This window comes from Electrophorus electricus, chromosome 6, assembly GCF_013358815.1.
Source record: "Electrophorus electricus isolate fEleEle1 chromosome 6, fEleEle1.pri, whole genome shotgun sequence".
NCBI lineage: Eukaryota > Metazoa > Chordata > Actinopteri > Gymnotiformes > Gymnotidae > Electrophorus > Electrophorus electricus.
In genome coordinates, this window is record NC_049540.1 from 595,001 (window position 1) to 617,463 (window position 22,463).

Below are 22,463 nucleotides of genomic sequence, written 5' to 3' on the forward strand. Positions count from 1 at the left end.
TGTGTGTGCACAGAGAGGCTGTGTGTGTGTGTGCACAGAGAGGCTGTGTGTGTGTGTGTGCACAGAGAGGCTGTGTGTGTGTGTGCACAGAGAGGCTGTGTGTGTGTGTGCACAGAGAGGCTGTGTGTGTGTGTGCACAGAGAGGCTGTGTGTGTGTGTGCACAGAGAGGCTGTGTGTGTGTGTGTGTGTTCACAGAGAGGCTGTGTGTGTGTGTGTGTGTGTGTGTGTGTGTGTGCGCACAGAGAGGCTGTGTGTGTGTGTGTGTGCACAGAGAGACTGTGTGTGTGTTTGTGCACAGAGAGGCTGTGTGTGTGTGTGTGTGTGTGTGTGTGTGCGCGCGCACATAGAGGCTGTGTGTGTGTGTTCACAGAGAGGCTGGGTGTGTGTGTGTGTGTGTGTGTGTTCACAGAGAGGCTGTGTGTGTGTGTGTGTGTGTGTGTGTGTTCACAGAGCCACGGTTACGTCAGGACCGGATCACGCCCTCCACGCGGATCTCGTGCAGTGCTACTCACTTGTCCCGGATGATGGTCTGCAGCTCGCGGATTTGGTCGTTTAACGGCACGAGCTTCAGCTGAGGTCCGATCTGCTGGATTTCGGCCGGGGCGCGGCGTCCTCTTGGCACGCGACCTGCTTGACACTGCTGCTGGGCTTGGCCGCGTGCTCCAGCTCGTGGCTCTCATCGTTCCCCTGCTGATTCTGACACGGCATTCCGTTATTAGTAAATCTGGTTTCCATAGAAACTGACTGAGAGCAAGTTACCGGGAATGTCGCCTCGTTAAGATGCAGCCGAAGGGAGTTTAACATAAAATGTCCTCGCGCTCCATTTTTCCCCTACAACAGACGGAAAGACTCGCGCGTGACGCACGCTCCCAGGAACAAAAACACGGCAACAGGCTGTTACGACACGCCTCAAGATGATCTCTGATTGGGTAGAACAAACGTCAGTCAACAACCTACAGGAAAGCGGTGGAGCAATAACGGCTTTGTTGAAGCGAAGTAGATACCTGAAGACGTAGCTGTTGCAGTGCAGTTAAACAAATTATTAAAATCATTTCCAGAGGAAACAAATGTAAATCTGAGTTAATGTGGAGCAGGACACAGTCTTTGTGTTTCTGGTGCTAACCGGAAGTGGCGTCCACTGAAGCCATCGGCACTAGAAGTATTTTCAAACCTTTACCGCTAGAGGGCGCTGGCTTCCAATAGCCCACGGTCATGAAACCATGACATTAAATATACTGTGTAGTATGACAATGTGCATTATAATCAACATATAAATGTACAACGCGAAAGGAACTAAATGATCAAAAGAAGAAAGACGAACGATGTTAAAATATGGCCGACATTCTTGACATCTCCGGAAGTCCAGATTGATCACAGAGTCCATCACAAATCCTGACACCCAACACCTCCACCCAGAGTGATCTTCCTTTCCTCACCAACCCACCCCATTTTCTGAGTAGGCTGTGTCTGTAGGGTGCACATACACTGGTTCAGTACAAACAGTGGTCTAAACATAAACCGCTGCGTCTGTAAGGTCCCCCATTCTGGAAGTGAACCATGAAACCTGCAGATCTTTTAAAAAGCTCTGATCATGAAAAATATGCAAAGAGAAAGACCAGAAAAGTCTCTGAAGAGTCCTGTATGTACCACAGTCTCAGTAATCAATGACTAATCTCACAACACAAACAATGCCACACCACACCTCCACATTACACTGCCAATCTGAGGCTATATCCTACAAGCACCTGCCGCTTCATTACAAACACCTACACGCACCTGCCGCTTCATTACAAACACCTACAAGCACCTGCCGCTTCATTACAAACACCTACACGCACCTGCCGCTTCATTACAAACACCTACAAGCAACCTGCCCCTTCATTACAAACACCTACACGCACCTGCCGCTTCATTACAAACACCTACAAGCACCTGTCGCTTCATTACAAATACCTACACGCACCTGCCGCTTCATTACAAATACCCACACGCACCTGCCCCACTTCATTACGAACACGTACACGCACCTGCCACTCCATTACAAACACCTACACGCACCTGCCACTCCATTACAAACACCCACTCCATTACAAACACCTACACGCACCTGCCACTTCATTACAAACACCTACACGCACCTGCCACTTCATTACAAACACCTACACGCACCTGCCACTTCATTACAAACACCTGTATAAATGATTGATAATATACATTCAGTGTCATTATTAACCCAGCACTTATTCTGGGTCCATATGTAGTAAATTGATATTATTTGAAGTATACCAAATGTATTGTTATTATTATATAGTATTATATTATATATTATGTCTGTTATTATCCCAGTTCTTATACAGGGTCCACATGTAATAAATGCATATTTGAAAACTTTATAGTATACAGTAATATACTGTGTTTCTGTTACAGGAAGGAGCTCCTAGCTACTAACCCTAAACTCTAAACCCTAACCCTAGTGTTTATACTTTACGAAGTATGCTTATATGATATAGGGAGGGCCATTTCAGAAACAGATAGATAGATAGATAGATAGATAGATAGATAGATAGATAGATAGATAGATAGATAGATAGATAGATAGATAGATATTTATAATTTAATTTACTGTAACTCATCAATCCATGACGCAATAATAACGTCTGCAAAGATCCCCATACGTCATCATAAACCGTTCACTCGTTATTTATGAGGCTTACTACCATCTTATGAGCAGATCCAGCAGGTTCATGTGTGGCTTCGTTTACCTTTAGTTATGTTTAATGTAGATTTTCATATTTGTGTTGACTCTTTATATTACTTCTAAACATTAAACCTCTGAACATTAAAAACTTTCAAACTGATGTTTGTCTTCGTCTTGCTGCTGAACTGCGCGCATGCTCGTTGCAATGCACCTGCTCAACAGTAGTGCGCGTGCCCGAAGCTCGAGCGCGCCGCCGTAAAAATATGTGGGCGCGCTCTTTATGGCAAGTCTCAAAAGAGGGGGAGCAGCAGCACATGAGCGCGCCGTAGTTGTGAGGGACGGGGTGCAGCTGGGAAAAACACATACACCCCCTGTCTCTCCCTCTCGCGCATATACGGAGACGCGGCAGCGCAGTGGCAGGGCACGAGGCCGTTTTCATCATGACGGTGACACGGTGGCCCGGGGAACACTGAGCATGTCGCGCGGAGAAGGTGTTGCTGCAGACCTTTTGTTTGTTTCGTGCAAACCCTGGAGCGCGAGGGAATAAAATGGAGTGGTAGGGGCTCCCAGGCGCGAGGAGCGCGTCCACCTGCTGCTACCGGGAAGGCAGTCCGGGCTCGCGAGAGAGAGCGAGCGGCGGAAAACATGCGAAGACCGATGCACTGAGAAAGAAGAAACGCACAACGTTCTGTTTGGAAGACGATCAAACGAGCTCCTGCCCGCGAGAAGACGTGCGGCCCGGGTGTAGCGGGAGGTGAGTGTGTGCGTGCGTGTGTGCCCGCGCGCACGCGCGTGTGTGTGTGTGTGTGTGTGCGCGTGTGTGCGTGCGTGATGCGGTGAATGGTTAGCTGGGCCACTGTGTCGCGCGTCAAATAGCTGCATTGGGGGAAAAACGGGAGGCGAGAGTCAGCTGTCATGATGAACCCATAATGGACAGGTGCGCGCGCGTGTCCGCGTGTGTCCTGTGTACAGGGGGAAGACAGGGATCGCAGGATTGCGTGAGAGCTATGAATGGTGGATCCCGACTGCACGCCAGAGAAAAGAGCTTTTGCGCGTATGAGGAAAGCCAAGCATCGTCCTCGCGCTGAGAAACCCGCATCAGGCACGCTCACCCACCACCCCCTACACCGCGGCTCGTGGCTGCATGCGCACTCGTACGCACATAGAATAAGAGGAGACCTGTCACGTGCTGCTCCATGTCCACTGGTTCGTGAATGTTAATATTGACGTTATCGTGAGACGCTCGCGCTGTCCAGCGGTCCTGAACTGGGAGGGGAACGGAATGGCAATGAGCGCGCGCGGGGCCTCCGCCAAACATCTCTGAATCAAAACCTGTTACGTGTCTGCAAAACCACCGGCAGAACGGCCCGGTCACTCCGCCGTTAGGAGGCTGTTCGGTGTAGAGCGTTTCTGACACGGTTGTGAGAGGGCACTCGGACCGCCTTGCCGCTGACGTGTTTGTCACTTAATTATAGCAGAATGTAAACAAACACCACCCCCACCAACAAAAAAAGTAAAAATGTCATTTTATTCTTATTTAATTTAAAGATTTTATGAGTGGAGTTTGTCCAGAAAATGTGCTTGCATCCTACAGTGAACTTTCCACGGAATAGTGCAGTAACATAAATAGGTTTTGGTCTCTTTGTTGTGGGAACACAGAGACCAAAACCTATTTATGCCCCCACACCCCCCCCCCCCCCCCCCAATTCCTTATGAATCTTAAGGATTCTCACTTTAGCTTAACGGTATGATCACTACATTTTTTTAAATTGCATCTATTGTTTGCATGAGTTAAGCCTGATGCAGAAGAGATTTGGGTGTAAAGGCTGCAGACCGAGAGCCATTACATTGGGCCTGGAGCTGCATCATTTAAAACGACCCCCTAAAGCCAGCGATGTTCTGCCTGCCCACAGAGTTCTCCTGAACAGAAGGTGTCTGGGTTTCATCCCACCCCAGTGGTGAAGGTACTGGACTAGTAATCAAAAGGTTGCCAGTTCAACTGCCACCACTGCCACTGTTGGGCCCCTGAACACGACCCTTAACCCTCAATAACTCAAGTTGTGTTCAGTCAGAATTGTAAGTCACTTTAGATAAAAGTGTCAGATAAATGCTGTCGATGTGTATGGGTTTGGGAGGTGTGTTCCTGCTTAAGGGAGGTGTGTACCTGTTTTGGTAGTCAGGTTTCTCTTATAAGTGGTGTGTTAAGGTGACTTACTGCAGATACTGTAGACTTTTTAATCTTCACTATTTAAAGTGAAGATCTCCAGGCTGTTACCTGAAAATGTGTCGTACATGAAGGAGGGTTTAAAGGTTCAGGAGGTTATTTTAAACATGCTCTCTAACTATTCAAATGGAATATATACTACAGAGATTTATATTTCACTATATGAGTCAGATACAAAACAGGCAGCAACATCAGAGACTTGTACCTGAGACCTGTGGGTGCGAAATACCTGTAGCATCCTCACCTGAGCAGTCTGGGTCAGAAATACCTGTAAAATCCATATCTATATAGATGGTTCAGTAAATTGATTGATGGATATAGATGGTTCAGTAAATTGATGGTGAGGCTGAAAACAGACTAGAGTAGACCTATTGATCATATCTAAGATCACATCCATTTAAGATTCTATCTCTGTCTCTCTCCATCTCTGAATCTCTTTAGCTCTCTCTCTCTTCCTCCCATCTTTCTGTCTCTTTATCGCTCCATCTTTGTCTGTTTCTCTCACTCCTCTGTCCATCTCTCTCTTCCTCCCATCTTTCTGTCTCTTTATCGCTCCATCTTTGTCTGTTTCTCTCACTCCTCTGTCCATCTCTCTCTTCCTCCCATCTTTCTGTCTCTCTCTGTCTTTCTTACACCATTGCATCTTGCTTTGGTGCATGCTGTCACAGTGCAGCACTTAATCGTGAAAACATGCAGTAGGTGGGGAGCTGACGGAGAACGCACAGACATTTACACAAAAGCCAGAGAATGTCTTTCCCTTCTCTCCTTTCGCTCATCTATCCTATAATCCTGCTGTCTGCCTCTAGGTGCTAAAGCTGGATAAATATTAATGGAGTATTTTTAATAACAGCCCTGTGCAGACAGTTCCACGCTTCCCTCTCTCGCCCTCCCTCTGTTTACTCTGATCTGAGAGCAACGCAACCATGTCTCTCATAATGACTCGGACTGGGATTTAGACTGTGGCAGAGCAGGTCCCAGATCAGCGCAAAAAGCGGCTTTATTATACTGGAGTGGCTATAATTAGGATTGTTTACTTGTACATCATCAGGGCTTGACTTTATCATAGTTACTCAGTAACGCGTAAACAACGAGGACAGCTGGGCATCTTTGCACGTGTCGGAAGGTACTGGAAGGAAATGATGACATATTAGCTGTTGCTGCTCAGTGCTGAAGGGTTCATTTTGTACATTCAAATTTGTTGTGAATTGTGTACATTTATTAGACCATCGTGAAGTTTTAACTGTGTTACTATGCAAATGAGATGTCTGGCTAACTGCAGAAATGTCCAAGTGTGACATATCCAAAACTTTGAGCATTTTGTGGGGGGGTGAGGGAGTTTGACAGCAGGGTTAGAGACCAGCAATGTTTGCATTCAGGGTAATAAACCAGCAATGTTTGCATTCAGGGTAATAAACCAGCAATGTTTGCCTTTAGGGTAAATTATGCTAATGCTTATATTTAAATATGCTAATTGAGACATTTTTCTGCACATGCAACTTTGTGTTGTTGTTGTTTGGGTGTTTGACACAGGTGGGTCAGAATTTGATACTTTCACCAGAATTGCTTTGATGCATGATCATTCTTTATCCTGATTAGATCAAAAGCACGTGATATTAGCCTTAAACTGATGCAGGTTACTGATGCAGGTTCATCTAAAACAGCTGCTGGCTGCCTGTGTCAGGCTCTGGTGTGGTTTGGCTGTATCATAATTACGATAATCCCCACTGCTTCGGTCTTCCCTGCATGTGGACTAGGCAGCATGTAGACAGCTAGGCATCGGGAGGGCGGAGCTTTAGAGTAAGGCTTGCATGGAGGGGGCGGGATTAAAGGAGAGGGCGGGCTTTGCTGGTGGCTACATCTAATGGAAAATAGCAAAAACTGCTAATTTCTACTAATATTTAGGTCTTATTTCATGACAGACTTCTACCCCCCTGCCCCCGTGATGACAAATGACTAATCTCACATCTGACAAGACACTACTAATCCCCCTGTGTGAAGACACGCTACTAATGCACTGTTCTAAAAACACATTTTCATGGTTGGGAACATCTGAGGAAACCTAATGTTTATTCTCACATTAAAGATGTAGATTGTAAAAAGCTGAAGAACAATTATATCATTTTACTGTTTCATAGGAGTTTTTCGTTTTCCTGTTTGTGGGAGTTGATTGTTTTACTTTTCGTAGGAGTTTATCGTTTTACTGTTCATTGGAGTTTTTCGTTTTCCTGTTTGTGGGAGTTGATTGTTTTACTTTTCGTAGGAGTTTTTCGTTTTCCTGTTTGTGGGAGTTGATTGTTTTACTTTTCGTAGGAGTTTTTCATTTTCCTGTTCGTAGGAGTTTTTCATTTTCCTGTTCATATTAGTTTATCATTTTATTGTCCGGTGGAGTTTAGCGTTTTATTGTCCGGTGGAGTTTAGCATTTTATTGTTTGGTGGAGTTTAGTGTTTTATTGTTCATAGGAATTTAGCGTTTTATTGATTGGTGGAGTTTATTGTTTTATTGATCGGTGAAGTTTATCGTTTTACTGTTCAATGGTTTGCTGTACTGACTCTAGTATTAGTCACATTAGTCCCAGTGACAACAGTTCCTTTGTTCTCTGGGTCTTCTGTTCTATGTATTCCTGATTTATTCATACTTTCATACCTCAGAATCTATGGAATAATATCTCTTTTCAAACGTATCAATTTTCCGTCTCTTTCTGAACAACAGGTAATCGGTGTTCTGTATCTCTTACTCACGTATATACCAGAATGGTACACACCTGCACAGACACATGTGTGAGTGAGAGGTTTATTTCCTTGTTATTGTTATATCCTTGCCTCTCTTCAGCATGACAGAGCAGTTCATGCAGAGGTCGGAGTGATGTAATATAGCAGAACTATCAGTAACAGACAGAGAGACAGGACTGAGCTCCATAGAAAGGGTGAAGTGTTGAGAGAGGTGTTTGGATTTGGCAGTAATACTCTGATGAGATGCATTTCTGTTTCTTGTATTACTGCAAGCACAGCAAATATGTGATGTTTTTCGTGTGTGTGTGTGTGTGTGTGTGTGTCTCTGCAGGTTGGACAGTAATAATGATGTTTGTGAGAAGCAGGCTTCTTCCAGACTGATGGATGCTATACAGGAGGAGCCCCCCCCGCCCAGGGAGCACTGTCCCAGTCCCCACGGTAACAGCCCCCGCCCAGGGAGCACTGTCCCAGTCCCCACGGTAACAGCCCCGCCCCAGGGAGCACTGTCCCAGTCCCCACGGTAACAGCCCCCCGCCCAGGGAGCACTGTCCCAGTCCCCACGGTAACAGCCCCCCGAGGGATAGGGTTACAGTCACAGTTACACCCCCCCCCCCCCCCCCCCCCCCCCCCCCCCCCCCCCCCCCCCCCCCCCCCCCCCCCCCCCGTGGGTTAGGGTCAGTGTCCAACACTACTGGGATAGGCAAGTTTAGTATTAGGAGTCTTGCCCAAGGACTCTTATTGGTATAGCAGAGAGCACTGGCCCAGACAGGGTATAAACCCCAGTTGCCCCATGTGCCCTCACTGTCTGCGTTTAAAGGGCAGTTCTGCTCTAATGTTGATCAGTACTTACCCCTCTTCCCATTGGTGCACTTTGGCAACTGCTTTTAGTTTTTATGTTTTCTTCACTTCCTATTTATTTGTTTTCTATTAGCATTCTATGTTCACACTATTAACATTAAATGTTCACACTATTAGCATTCTATGTTCACACTATTAGCATTACATGTTCACACTATTAACATTAAATGTTCACACTATTAGCATTCTATGTTCACACTATTAGCATTACATGTTCACACTATTAGCATTAAATGTTCACACTATTAGCATTACATGTTCACACTATTAGCATTACATGTTCACACTATTAACATTAAATGTTCACACTATTAGCATTACATGTTCACACTATTAGCATTACATGTTCACACTATTAGCATTAAATGTTCACACTATTCTGCCCCAGTTCTCACTGCCTTTAAATTGTGTTCTAGTACCCAAAGAGTGCAACCTTTGTACATCATGTTAAATGTGGATGGTGTTTTTCTGAAAATGGACTAAAGATGAGAGACTTTTGTTTCTGACCTATCGTATTTCTTCTTTTGTGTTCTAGATTTGCAGGATCATTTTTCTGATGAGTCACATATTCTGAGGGACTGTGACTCCGCAGAGGCTGGTCTCCTAGCCACGCCCACCCTGGGTCCTCTGAGTCGTACAGCTGAAGTTACGCTCAGTGTAACAGACCTCCATGATGAGTCTGTCTCCAATGCTGCCTCTCTGTCCTCTCTGTCATCCCTCTCTTCTCTCTCATCCCTCTCTTCTCTCTCATCCCTCTCTTCTCTCTCATCCCTGTCTTCTGTCTCTTGCTCCAAGCCTGTGACCCCCTGGTCTGTGCCCCAAAGCTGCGACAGGACAACCCTTTCCAGCATGGATTCTGGGGGCGGAGACTGTCTGAGTTGTCTGATCCCTAAGAGCCAATCGTGCGACTCTGTGCTCGGCCTAACATCCGAGTTTCAGCCGTGTCCTGCCTCCAACATTAGCATGCAGTGCCTTGGCTCCGCCCCCAGTGCCGGACGCTATGGTGACCAAGTGCTGTCTGACCAGTTGCTCAGTGGCCCTGCCCATACAGCTGGAGTTAATGAAAATGCAGAGGAAGGGAAATCGATGCGAGAGAGTGAATCGGATGACGATCCCGCCTCCCGGAGTATATATGAGAGTCTGGGGGAAGAGGCGCAGGACTGGAGCTGCTTGGAGTCCCTGATTAGCGAGAGTAGGATGGAACTGTTGGACTTGTGTTCACGTAGTGAGCTGGCCGTCAACCTCTTCTGTGAGGAGGACGTGGAAAACTACATGTTCCAGGAGGAAGAGTCAACACTGGGCACTGACGTCTGCTCGCTCAAAATCCGCTACGAGTCCTACCCAGATGGAGGGCAGGGACGCACAGAGCCCTCGCTGCAAGACGAGTCACAACTGGGTTTCTTTCCCACACTGCCTTGCAGCAGAACGGACGGACTGAGGGACCAAACGGACCAGTCCGGCGAGTACAAGGCAGATGCCCCGACAACTCCAAACAGCAACTTTCTCTTCGATCTCAGTAACTCACCGGATGATTCCGGCGAGTTCAGTGATGACAGCTACTGCACCGGCTCGTCCCCAGACGCCTGGCAGGCCCACCGAGCCCACGGCCAACTGTCCAGCTCCTCCAGTCAGCTTAGCTATCGCCTCCGTGCCAAAAGGAAGGTGGCATACCGAGAGGACTACCTATATGACGTGGACTCCATAGACAGTGAGAAGAACCCAGAAAAGCGGGACAAGCAGCCCGTGGGACCCAAGAAGGAGAGAGATGACGACTGGTGTCCAAAGAAACGACGGCGGTCTTGCCGCAAGGAACCACCAATTATCATAAAATACATCATAATCAACCGCTTCAAAGGTGAAAAGCACATGCAGGTGAGGCTGAGCAGAGTTGACCCCTCAGCTCCCAGGGTGCATCTGAGTCCAGACAAACTGCTACACTACGAAAGACTGGCGCCCCTGAAGGCCTACTGGCAGAGAAAAGAGCAGGAGCAGAGCAGACTAGCGGCCGCAGACAAAACCAGATGCCTGAACGGCTGTAAACGACTGCCCAACGCCAGCGCCAAGCGCAAACAAAGGAGCACCAGCCGACTCAGGATTCAACGGATCCATACAGTGGAGACCCCAGCCTCTGGCCTGACCCCTGCTACTTCCTCCCACCACTCACAACACACTCTCGAATCAGTCAAAAGCACAGATGAACCAAAAGAGAGTGCTACACAGGATGTCCTGGACAGTGTGGGGTCCCCAAACACAAGCCCCCCGGCCAGGGCAAAGAGCAGGACAGAAGAGAGAGAGGAGAAGAGCAAAGGAGGTAAAATAGTAAAGATGAAGAAGTTCAAAAGTGAAGCCACACTGAGGTCTAAAAAGCTAAAGGAAGCACAGAAGGAAGAAGGTGCCACTGCCTCTGAGCTTACAGAGTTGCCTGCTTGTTTACCTGAAAGCATTCCTGATTCTTTGGAAGGTAATCTTGTCTCAGCCAATACGTCGACCGAAAAAAGCACTTTGACCCCCACCGTCCCCGGGACTAATGGGACTGTGGTCCTCCTACCTGGTGGATATCTCCAGACTCTTCTGGATGCTTCTGAATCTTCTGCAAGTGCTAATGTCACATATTTCTCTACAGACCAGCAGCAGGCTGAGCTGGTACCAGTTCCAGCCCCCATGCAGCCCCTCCAGAGTTGTGTGCTCTCCCCTCCTTCAGAGTCCGAGCTCCCCCACTCCCCTCTCACTCACATCTCCCACCCCACCGAGTACCCTGAGACCAGCCAACCTGAGCAGAGCTACCCTGTCTCCTGGCCATCACAGCCAATAGCTGAGCAGCTCTCATTCACTCCTGACCTCCCAGCTCAGTCCCCGGTCCTGCCAGTGGGCTTCCCCAGGCCGGTGTTACCGGGGGACGGCTCGGCCGTACCAGGGTATGGGCAGGTGCCGCTGGGCGTCTGTCGGATGGCGTTTGAAGAGCCTCTCTTGCCGGAGCCCCACTCGGACACCGATTACGGGCTGAGTCCCGCAGGGTCCCGCGGGGAGAACGGTGTAGGTCGGCTCGTCAGCTTCAACTCGCTGGGGTCCCTCTCCGCAAGCTCTAGCAACTACAGCTCACTCAGCCTGAGAGACGGAGAGCGGGAGAGGGAAGAGGAGATCGGCGAGATGAACGATGGCTTCCTGTCCCACTGCAGCCCAAGGCTGGTTCTGCAGCAGAGTCTGGAGGAAGTCACTCCACTTAGAGAGTCCACAGACCTGCTGGACATCTCAAACTTCACCCCAGACAAGTTTCGCCATTCCTCGTTGTCTGAGATGTCCCCACCAGATACTCCCAGCCCCTCCCCACAGCTGCTGGGGAACTGCGGAAAAAGGGGGAGGGTTTACAGAGGCGGGAGGGTCATGCGTGAGGTGGAACTGCAGCACTGTCCCAGGAGCTGAGCCAGACGTAGCACAAAACACACTCCTTTTACAAACCTTCAATGACAAGGATGGAGAGGAAGAGCCGCAGGGCCACAGGGAGTCGAAGAAGAAGAGTGGAAAGAATGGGCAGAGCACCAAAAAGAGCAAAACCCCCAGAGCAGCTAAAGGGGCGAAGCTCCCACGACAGGGTTCACGCTCCGCTCGGAAGATCAAAGCCCTACTGGAGGGAAAGGCAACCAAAGGGGAGAGGAGATTAGAAAGTGGTGCTCCCTCTCCGACCCCTTCGCTAGGTGTGATGGGAGCTCAGGGGGAGTGGCCAATCGCCGTGGGCCTCTCGGACGACGACCAGGGAGAGTTCCAAGAGCCGTCAAACATCCTGTCCAACATCGTGTCCGGCATGGCAGAGGTGCAGCGCTTCATGCGGGCATCTGTGGAGCCGCTCTGGGGGCCGTGCCTGGCACCGGGGCAGCACGCACTCCAAAGCCAGACGCTGAAGATCCTGGGGGGCAGCGTGGACCTCAAGAAGCGGGGCGGCCCTGCTGGGAGCACCAGAGGGAGGAAGAGCGCGGGCCGTGGCGCTAAGACCCCCTCCAAGCTCCTCGCTCCCGGCTTCTTCCCGCCGCTTGGCTTGGACTGCCTGCCTCTCACTCACCGGCCTGCACACAAGAAGATGTATCGACACAAGAGCACCACCAAATTTGCTCGCGATGAACTTTTATCTGCTAAAAGGGACATTAAAGGAGTAGCGCTGACTGCTTTGGTAGAGAAACGGAGGTAATATTTTCTCTGTGCAAAACACCTCTTCTCAGTCTCCCATCCTCGTTTACTGTCAAATCCTTACGAGCTGCCACACACACACACACACACACACACACACACACACACACACACACACACACACACACCCTTCAGAGCTGCGTGGCACTGACTTTACCCACAGTCCTTTGCATGACAGCCCTGTTAAGCTACCTACTGACCAAGCAGAGTCACAGCTGTGTCTGTCTGCCACTGACGATCTGTTGCATTTTTACATTTTTATTTTTATTTTTATGTGACTTTTTGAAAAACACAATGCCTTGAAGACCTTCTAAAATCTAACTTTGTTTTACTATTAAATGTTTTTTTTGCCCCTTAGCTTTCTGTTGCAGCTCTAGGAGTCTGTGCTCAGTCAGTCTCTCAGCTCTAGGAGTCTGTGTTCAGTCAGTCTCTCAGCTCTAGGCGTCTGTGCTCAGTCAGTCTCTCAGCTCTAGGCGTCTGTGCTCAGTCAGTCTCTCAGCTCTAGGAGTCTGTGCTCAGTCAGTCTCTCAGCTCTAGGAGTCTGCTCTGTCAGTCTCTCAGCTCTAGGAGTCTGTGTTCAGTCAGTCTCTCAGCTCTAGGAATCTGTTCAGTCAGTCTCTCAGCTCTAGGCGGCTGTGCTGTCAGTCTCTCAGCTCTAGGAGTCTGTGTTCGGTGAGTCTCAGCTCTAGGAGTCTGTGCTCTGTCAGTATCTCAGCTCTAGGAGTCTGTGCTGTCAGTATCTCAGTTCTAGGAGTCTGTGCTGTCAGTCTCAGCTCTAGGAGTCTGTTCAGTCAGTCTCAGCTCTAGGAGTCTGTGCTGTCAGTCTCAGCTCTAGGAGTCTGTGCTCTGTCAGTCTCTCAGCTCTAGGAGTCTGCTCTGTCAGTCTCTCAGCTCTAGGAGTCTGTTCAGTCAGTCTCTCAGCTCTAGGAGTCTGTGCTCTGTCAGTCTCTCAGCTCTAGGAGTCTGTGCTCTGTCAGTCTCTCAGCTCTAGGAGTCTGTGCTGTCAGTCTCTCAGCTCTAGGAGTCTGCTCTGGCAGTCTCTCAGCTCTAGGAGTCTGCTCTGGCAGTCTCTCAGCTCTAGGAGTCTGCTCTGGCAGTCTCTCAGCTCTAGGAGTCTGCGCTGGCAGTCTCTCAGCTCTAGGAGTCTGTGCTCAGTCAGTCTCAGCTCTAGGAGTCTGTGCTCTGTCAGTCTCTCAGCTCTAGGAGTCTGTGCTCTGGCAGTCTCTCAGCTCTAGGAGTCTGTGCTGTCAGTCTCTCAGCTCTAGGAGTCTGTGCTGTCAGTCTCTCAGCTCTAGGAGTCTGTGCTCTGGCAGTCTCTCAGCTCTAGGAGTCTGCTCTGGCAGTATCTCAGCTCTAGGAGTCTGTTCTGTCAGTATCTCAGCTCTAGGAGTCTGTTCTGTCAGTATCTCAGCTCTAGGAGTCTGTTCTGTCAGTCTCTCACCATCATTTAAAACAATCTCAACTTCCCTCTGGCTTCTGTGATTCAGGGGTCAGATTTGGTTGGTTTGTTTGTTTGTTTTGTTTGTGCTAAAGACTATTCCCCTTGTTACTGTGCCAGCCATTCAGAATGATGGATTCGGGATCACAGGTAGATCACCACAGGTAGATCACCGCAGGTAGATCACCACAGGTAGGTCTCCTTAGTAAGGAACATTATATGCTTGTGTAAGACACAGTTGTGTATTAATGTACTAGCTGTCGTCAGTATAATGTTTGTTTTGATCTGAGAAAGGTTTTCCCTCACAACTCTCCTCTGCCAGTGTCTAAATGCTGTTGTACAGGAAGATATGCACTATTTACAAAATAAGATTATATCAAACATGTTTAAATTAATGTGCCAAAATATGAACAATTAAGTGTACAGACATTTTTATCTACATAAATATTTGCTGTTTTTTAATGTGGTGGTGGGAATGTGTGTGTAGGATGGGGTTGGGTTGGAAAATAATTTTGGATTTATTGTTGTTACATATGCAGACATAAGCTGTTGCGTCATCTGTATAATTGGGAGAAAGACGTCATTGTTTTGATTTATTTTCAGTTTCACACTCTTAGTGAGCTGCAGAAACGGAGTAGAAATCTCTAAACAGCTGAAGGACCGAATACCCGGAGAGAAGTTCCACTTGTTGGATTGGGAATGAGTGTTTTAGCATGTAGTTCTAGAAGTTCTGATTCAGTTCTTGAATTTGATCGTTAGTTATTATTGGAGACACAAAGTCTTGTTGTTCTAAATATAGTGTGGAACTGCACACAGGCGTGTCGATTCTACTGAAAGGGTTAAACAATGACCTATGTAGAGATTAGTGTCAGCGCACAGGACTGTTCAGTAACTCACCATAATCAGTGTACATGATGAAACATCATTTTGGGTCGCTGATGACAAATATTAAAAAAAATTATTCCGATTTGTCTTCATAAATCTACATTTTCAGGAATTTAAAAATGAGAAAGAGGTTTGTTTTCTTTATCCGTTTGGAATTTCCCAGTGCAGTTGGGCACACGTCTGGGCCGAGTGCTGGCGGTGTCTGGAGCTGTGCATCAGTCTGGGGAACTGAGCACACACACCCTGCTTTTCACTGTTTTCACTCAAGTTGCATTTTTTGTTTGTTCAGCATTGTGGTTATGTCTGGCTCTCGCTATATTTCGGTATTATTTGTTTATTTGTTTACTTGCTATATTTCCGTATTGTTTGATTGTTTGTTTATTTGCTATGTTTCAGTATTATTTGTTCACACAACCATCTTTCCTGGTCTCATGCCAGCTAAGTTACAGTAGAATCCACTGGTCAGAGTTTTTAAACGTCTTGCTTTGGTGCACTGTATTGAACAGCAGTGTTCTTTGGCTTTGGGCTGACGAATCTGTGTGCTGTGGTCTACTCACAGTCCGCTGACTTTTCTGTTGTAAATAAATATTAAAAGCCACATTTGCATCAGCTACAGAGAGACAAGAACAGTTGTCAGAAAATCATTGTGCCCTTTATATGAATGTATTATGCCTTCCTGTTTGAGACGTTCATGTCATAGTTTTTTCCTACATTACTTACATGCCTTTTTCTCATCATAAAGAGAGCTGTTGTATCATCTGGAATCATTTCCAGGTGAATTATTAATGAACTCTTGATGTGAGGAAAAAATACAACCTGTATTTTTTTCATCGTGCCAATTTGTAACATATTTTCTAAGTGTATATTTTTCTTAGAAAGTGCTGTGAGGTTGTTTTGATGTAGCTACTGGATTTATTATTTTATTTTATTATTATTATTTATTTATTTTTGCCATTCTGGCAGTCAAAGGTTGGTAATTATCATGGTTTTTTGGTTTTAAAACCAAAATTGTGAAAGACAAAAAACTATGGTAATGGAGACAAAAATCTGGGTTTTGTTGAGTTTCGTTACTGGACCAATCTTATTGTGAGAGTGATGTGCCCTAGTAAAAGAATTACTAATCTAAAAAAGAGGAAAACGGACAGCTAATCAAGGAGACGAATTTGTGATTTACTTGCTGTTTTATAGAATTTCATGTAAATTATTCTAGTATTTTGTTTTTGTTGTATCTGTTACAAAAGGTTTAAATATTTGTGAACAAGCCTGTATGGTGAAAAATGTAATATTGGTACCTTGCTGAGTTTTGTAATCATGTTTATGGAATAAGTATAAATTAAAAAGAGGTTTTGATCACTTGTTTCACCGACATCATTTTTTTGGATGTTAAAAATCCAGGTGTTCATCGTTTCATTCCATTGATGCTGAAGGGCAGTGGAACGTTCCAAGATTTCAACGTTCCGATGTTCCTAACGGTGGGGGGGGTGTATGTGGATGCACTACATGGACACTACAGTACCTGCTGGTGTGGTGAAACTGTACTCATAGTGTCACTGACACAGGGTCAAATCCCACATGCTCAAGGAGGCAATAATGTTGTCAGCAAGTGTCACCACAGAGCTTTTAGTCCTGAACTCAGAGAGCAGGAATGTGTCCAGACAGAGAAGATGCAGCGACTGTTGCCATAGCATAAGATAACAGAAAATGTCAAGGGAGCTCTGTGAATAATGCTTTTTATTCCATTTTTCTGTGGAAGCTGGAATCATTTTTAGATTGTTTAAATACATTATAAATGTTCTGTTTTTGTCTAGGAATCTGAATCACACAAGAAAAGGAAAACCAGAAAATAAATTTCTCCTTTTTTACTGTTTATCTTCAGGATTGAGACCCATAGAGCTCCTTTTCTGATCTCAGTCAAACATCAAACATTAGTGCATAAACAACATTAACCACTGTTACACCTTTAACATAACATAAATACACTGTAAACTCTGAGTGACACTTTAATGGGTACACCTGTAACTGTACCTGTAAACTCTGAGTGACACTTTAATGGGTACACCTGTAACTGTACCTGTAAATGCTGAGTGACACTTTAATGGGTACACCTGTAACTACCTTTAAATGCTGAGTGACACTTTAATGGGTACACCTGTAACTGTACCTGTAAATGCTGAGTGACACTTTAATGGGTACACCTGTAACTACCTGTAAATGCTGAGTGACACTTTAATGGGTACACCTGTAACTGTACCTGTAAACTCTGAGTGACACTTTAATGGGTACACCTTTAACTGTACCTGTAAACTCTGAGTGACACTTTAATGGGTACACCTTTAACTGTACCTGTAAACTCTGAGTGACACTTTAATGGGTACACCTGTAACAGTACCTGTAAACTCTGAGTGACACTTTAATGGGTACACCTGTAACTGTACCTGTAAACTCTGAGTGACACTTTAATGGGTACACCTGTAACAGTATCTGTACTGCACCTGTAAATGCTGAATGACCACTGTATTCACAAGTTAGGTATTATTATTATTATAATTATTATAGGTGATGATATTTTTCTCTGCAGACTTCAGTGGTCTCTTTAATGAGTAGCACATTTTAAAAAGGCCATCTGATGTCTGTAGATTTTAAAAGGCCAGGTTATGTGTGTATATTTGTGTGCATATGCATCAGTTTGTGCTGTAATGATGAGCGTCTATATTATAAATGTAATAGAATCCAGTAACACCAGCCCTTTGTCCCTGACACAATGTACACAGAGTCCAGGACTCTGTCAGTCAGCCCTAACTACACAGGATAACACAGCCACCCACTTACAATTAACTGGCAAAGTAGGGCAGTCTACCTTGTGTAGCTGTGGAGGACGTGCCATTCAAATTTAGTTGTCACACCCAAATCCTGAAGAAAGGGAGTGTGGATAATGTGTAGTTACACGGATCTGCACGGCAGCGACTGAAATATCTTTTCTCTGACATAAACGAATTGCTGTTGATGATGAAATCCAGGAGCAGATTTTGAATTTCAGGTCTGAAGTCGTTAGTTGGTCATACAGGCCCAGTCAGGCAGGGTTTGATGGTCAAAACACAGCACATCACAGTTGTCAGGGGTGATGGTGTGACTTTAGACTACCACAGAGTCTCTAATCTCTCACATGGTCCTACTGACTCACACATATAACAGACTCCGTGCACATCCCTTTCTCGGGGTCCCTGTTGCTTTGCTGGTGATGGCAGCCCTAGCTACAATACTGGAATCCCACTGCACTTACTAAATGCCATAACAACCCTCTAACAAGCTGAATCATTACAGCAAAACAGTACACTGTGTGGGGTAAGGTCTGGGAAACAGAAAACAGGCCAAATTAGCTCGGGCCGAAGTGTCTCTGGTCACAGAGTGCAAAGAGCACTCCAATGCTGTCTTGCTAGTGCAGTGTAGCATCTACTGTGAGCTGACTTCACCTGCCTGGGACTCTGCTGACATTCCTGTCTCTTTCCTTCCATTAACGCACACAATGCAACTGGAGTTGTAATAGCTTTGTTGATCCTGAAAACACAGGATTTGGTCGACATGTTAACGAGATTTGTTTTGCCCACTGTCTTTAGTGAGCCAGCTATCTGGAGATGTAGGTGTTGGCCATCTGTGACTATTTATGCTACTTAAATTAAAGTATGACAGTTTGATACAGGAAACAATTTATTGACATGTTTGTTTGACAACCTCTTCCCAGACTGAAATCCTAAACCTGTGTTAATGTTTGTTAATAAAATCTCTCTCTTTTTCTCTCTCTTTATCATTCTCTGTCCCTTCCTTTCTCTGCTTGCATCTCTTAGGACTGAATGACACACTGTCTGTCTTGAGGTGAGTAGTGTCCTGAGAGAGGCGCCCCCTACTGTTCCACAGTACCTTAGCGATCTCCTGGTGCACTGTGATCTGTCACGTCTGCTTAGATCAAAAGGTGCAGGCTATTTATTAGTATCTCAGATAAGAAAATCTACCGCAGGGGGCGGAGCCTTTTCCTATAACGCTCCAACACTTTGGAATCTGCCATGAAGGTGTATGGAGCAGAAGGCATACAGAGCCTAACCCTGGGGCATTAACAGAGCGTATCACCAGGACATTAACAGAGCCTAACCCTGGGGTATTAACAGAGCATAACCCTGGGGCATTAACAGAGCCTAACCCTGGGGTATTAACACACCGTAACCCTGGGGCATTAACAGAGCGTATCACCAGGACATTAACAGAGCATAACCCTGGGGTATTAACAGAGTGTAACCCTGGGGCATTAACAGACCGTATCACCAGGACATTAACAGAACATAACCCTGGGGTATTAACAGAGCCTAACCCTGGAGCATTAACAGAGCCTAATCTTGGGGTATTAACAGAGCATAACTCTGGGGTATTGACAGCGTAATCCTAGGGCATTAACAGAGCATAACCCTGGAGTATTAACAGAGCATACCTCTGGGGTATTAACAGAGTGTAACCCTGGGGTATTAACAGAGCATAACTCTGGGGTATTGACAGAACCCCAGGGTTATACTCCACACCTGATGTCAAAAGGGGTAATCACAGGGTTCATAAACCCAGATTAGTAACATGTATCTAGAACTCTGTAATATAACTCTATATAGCAGTCTATATTAGATACGTTTTATTCTCCACTGGAAATGACATAAATGGGAACCAGATTGTATTCCATCCTGTGTAGGATCGGATATGGTTTAACCTGATTAATACATCTAAGAATCTTCCCCATCAGTCAACGCCCTTTAAATTTACACACAGGGCCAGAGCACACACCCTCAAAGCTGGGCGGAGTCCCCAGGCCTCACTGGACTATCTGTAACACGGAGTGTCTGCACACTGTAACGTGATTAGTGCATACTGTCCGCATTATCTGATATGCTTGAAATTCCTATGAACAGAAATCCTTGTCTCTGTGTATTAAACGATGAAAGCTGGGTCACCTTCACATTAGCTCAGAAATGGCAGGTTTTACTGCTCCTAAAAAAGACCATTTACACGAAACTGGTTCAGTCCAAAAGTAAGACCATCATTGCTGCAGGTGGAGGACCTATGGCGACACTCCGACACGCAGGGCCAAGCGGACACGCAGGGCCAAGCGGATGGGATCTTAGTGGCTCCTGGGAAAACCTTCATGAAGATGGAAGCTCACAGGGACTAAACGCTGACATGCTCACAAAATGGGCTTTCCCACAGAAAGGTCCACAGGCTCATCTATTCCTCGCCTCTCACGTACATCGACCTCAACATCCACGCATTTACCCTACAACCCCAAGAGCCCAAAGCACTGCTGACAGCTGGCTTTGGCTTGGCACTGCCACTGTTCTCAAAGGCCTTGGAGAAAGATGCCGCACCATCGCCTACAAGCCAGTGATGTCCTCCACGTTGACCATAGCGATGATGATGATGATGATGCTAATGCTGATTTCTGCTGTCCACACACATGGGAACCTCTGGACCAGATACCATGATGCTGTTAAGACAGCAATCTTCTCAGCGCTCTTCACTCCACTTGCTTCTATCCACCACTCTAACCACAGCCATGAGACATCTTCCGATGTCTGATCTAACTTCTGCTAAGGGAACACCCAACCACCAGTGGAACAAACCTCCTTTAATTTAACCTTCCTTTAATTTGACCAGTGGCAACCATTTTTCTCTCATTAAAGACAAAATAGGGAAAGAAACAAGACGAGATCCAGGAAGTCTGTGAAATCTTCCAGCAATCTTCCAGAAAGGACCCCATAGAGCAGAGGATAATGGACTTATAGATGATGTGCACTTCTTGACATATGAGGGCAACTTGTTTCCAGAAAAGTAAAGAGCTCATTCCTCGAGGTGGTTGTTGTAATCTCTATGCATTACAAATTATTGAATCACTAACCATAATGCAGTGATGGTTTTAGGCATATTCAGGTGTTCAAAGTTGCTCCAAGATTTTATGTTTTTCCTTTAGATATGTCTGTGATGGTAAACGCGCACCTGTGAAATAGGACACATTTGAAGGGTTTAACATTCTAACTTTGCATCTGATTCGTGAATGTTCAGCTGTGTGTTTAATTCTGCTTTCTCTGCATGTCGAGTATGATAATACAGGTGACCTAATGTGTAATGTATCAAAATAATTAGTCTATTGCTTGATGTTGTTCAGTTCTCAGTATTTTTACTGTTAGACTGAGAATCGAACAACATCAAACAAACAATAGGCTATAAGTGTAATTATATCATTGTAAGTGGTAAACTTACTGAAAATGGGCTCACACATGTAGCCTTAGTGTTATTACATGAATTAAGGTGATTTAGGCTTTGTGATTGGGATGTTTCTGTGTCCAGCGTTAGTAAATGCAGACCGTCTGAGACACCTTGGCCCTAAGAGTACTATATCTTTCATTTCTATTATGAGTTTGGCATCTGGGTTTTCTCTTTTGGTTGGACTGGAACATATCCTGGAGATCACAGGTAATGGTGTGCTTTTAGGTCAGATTCACACTGGAGATTTTTACTCCAGACCCAGAAATGCCGGCTGTTCAGTATGTTTGGTCAAGTGTGACAGTTTGAGCCTGGTAGCGGAAGCGGTCCAGAGATATGAGCTACACTCCTCCTGAACTCAAGTTCAAGCAAACTCGGGGATGATCCCCTGCACGTGTGTAAGCTATCAGCTTGAGGCCTCATGTGTTGGATTATGTGATTGGTTCATTTTGTAAATGGTCTGCGTTTACGTATTACGTATCACTTCCCTTGTCACCTTTCAAGGTGTACGGTGAAACGGCACGTGTCCAAAACGCATTGTTCCCATTGAGTGTTCGTGTCTGAGGAAAATCATTAAAAGCAGCAAACAGACGAAAATAGGGCCTAACATTTGGATGCATGGATTTAACTGATCCACGGTTCGGATGGAACACCTCTGTCTTAAAGGAAACCGGCTCTAATGAATCCCTCCCCAAACGAGCCCAGAATGGGTTCTGGGTGCGGACTCGTACTGGGGTCAAGTAGCAAAACTATCTGAGGGTGGTTATGTCAAGGGTCCCCAACAACTCTGTTGTACACGGAAACCATGTTTCTTTGTTAATTTCTAGGTACAGAGAAACAAGTATGTATGTATGTAACAGCATTTGCTACAGGTTGAAGGAGATGAGGTTAGAAGATATTGGAGCTTTAATAAAAGCGGATTAAACATCAGCTTGCTCCCTTCACTTTTAAAGCATCAAGAGCCAACATAACAGGAGCCTAGGTTTGTCTCGCGGGAGTTTTATTACTGTAATGTAGCGCGCATGTGGTCCATCGCGCTCATGCAGTAGTTACAGACGTGGAGCCTATTGGTCTCGCGCGTGATTTATGCCCAGCCTGTCCTATCCGAGCGCGCGTGGGCGGTCTCGCGATGCTTCTCCTGACAGGACTGGCGTTAGTT

At 46.1% G+C, this 22,463-nt stretch overlaps 2 protein-coding genes across 2 annotated transcripts in view; one reads left to right on the top strand and one right to left on the bottom strand.

Annotated features, from left to right (window-relative positions):
• The window catches only part of uprt (uracil phosphoribosyltransferase (FUR1) homolog (S. cerevisiae)), a 21,309-nt gene extending 20,427 nt beyond the window's left edge, over nt 1-882 (bottom strand). Inside the window, 2 exon segments of the mRNA XM_035527705.1 lie at nt 514-607; nt 610-882. Coding sequence (XP_035383598.1) covers nt 514-607; nt 610-805 — 290 coding nt within the window. The 5' untranslated portion in view covers nt 806-882.
• Nucleotides 883-3,271: 2,389 nt separating this feature from the next.
• Nucleotides 3,272-18,934, top strand: nexmifa (neurite extension and migration factor a). Its single transcript, XM_026996260.2, is given in 5 exon segments — nt 3,272-3,453; nt 7,985-8,091; nt 9,047-11,871; nt 11,873-12,687; nt 18,856-18,934. Coding segments are annotated over 4 exon segments (3,708 nt in total). The 5' UTR covers nt 3,272-3,453; nt 7,985-8,033; the 3' UTR covers nt 18,866-18,934.
• The last annotated feature ends 3,529 nt before the right edge of the window (nt 18,935-22,463 follow it).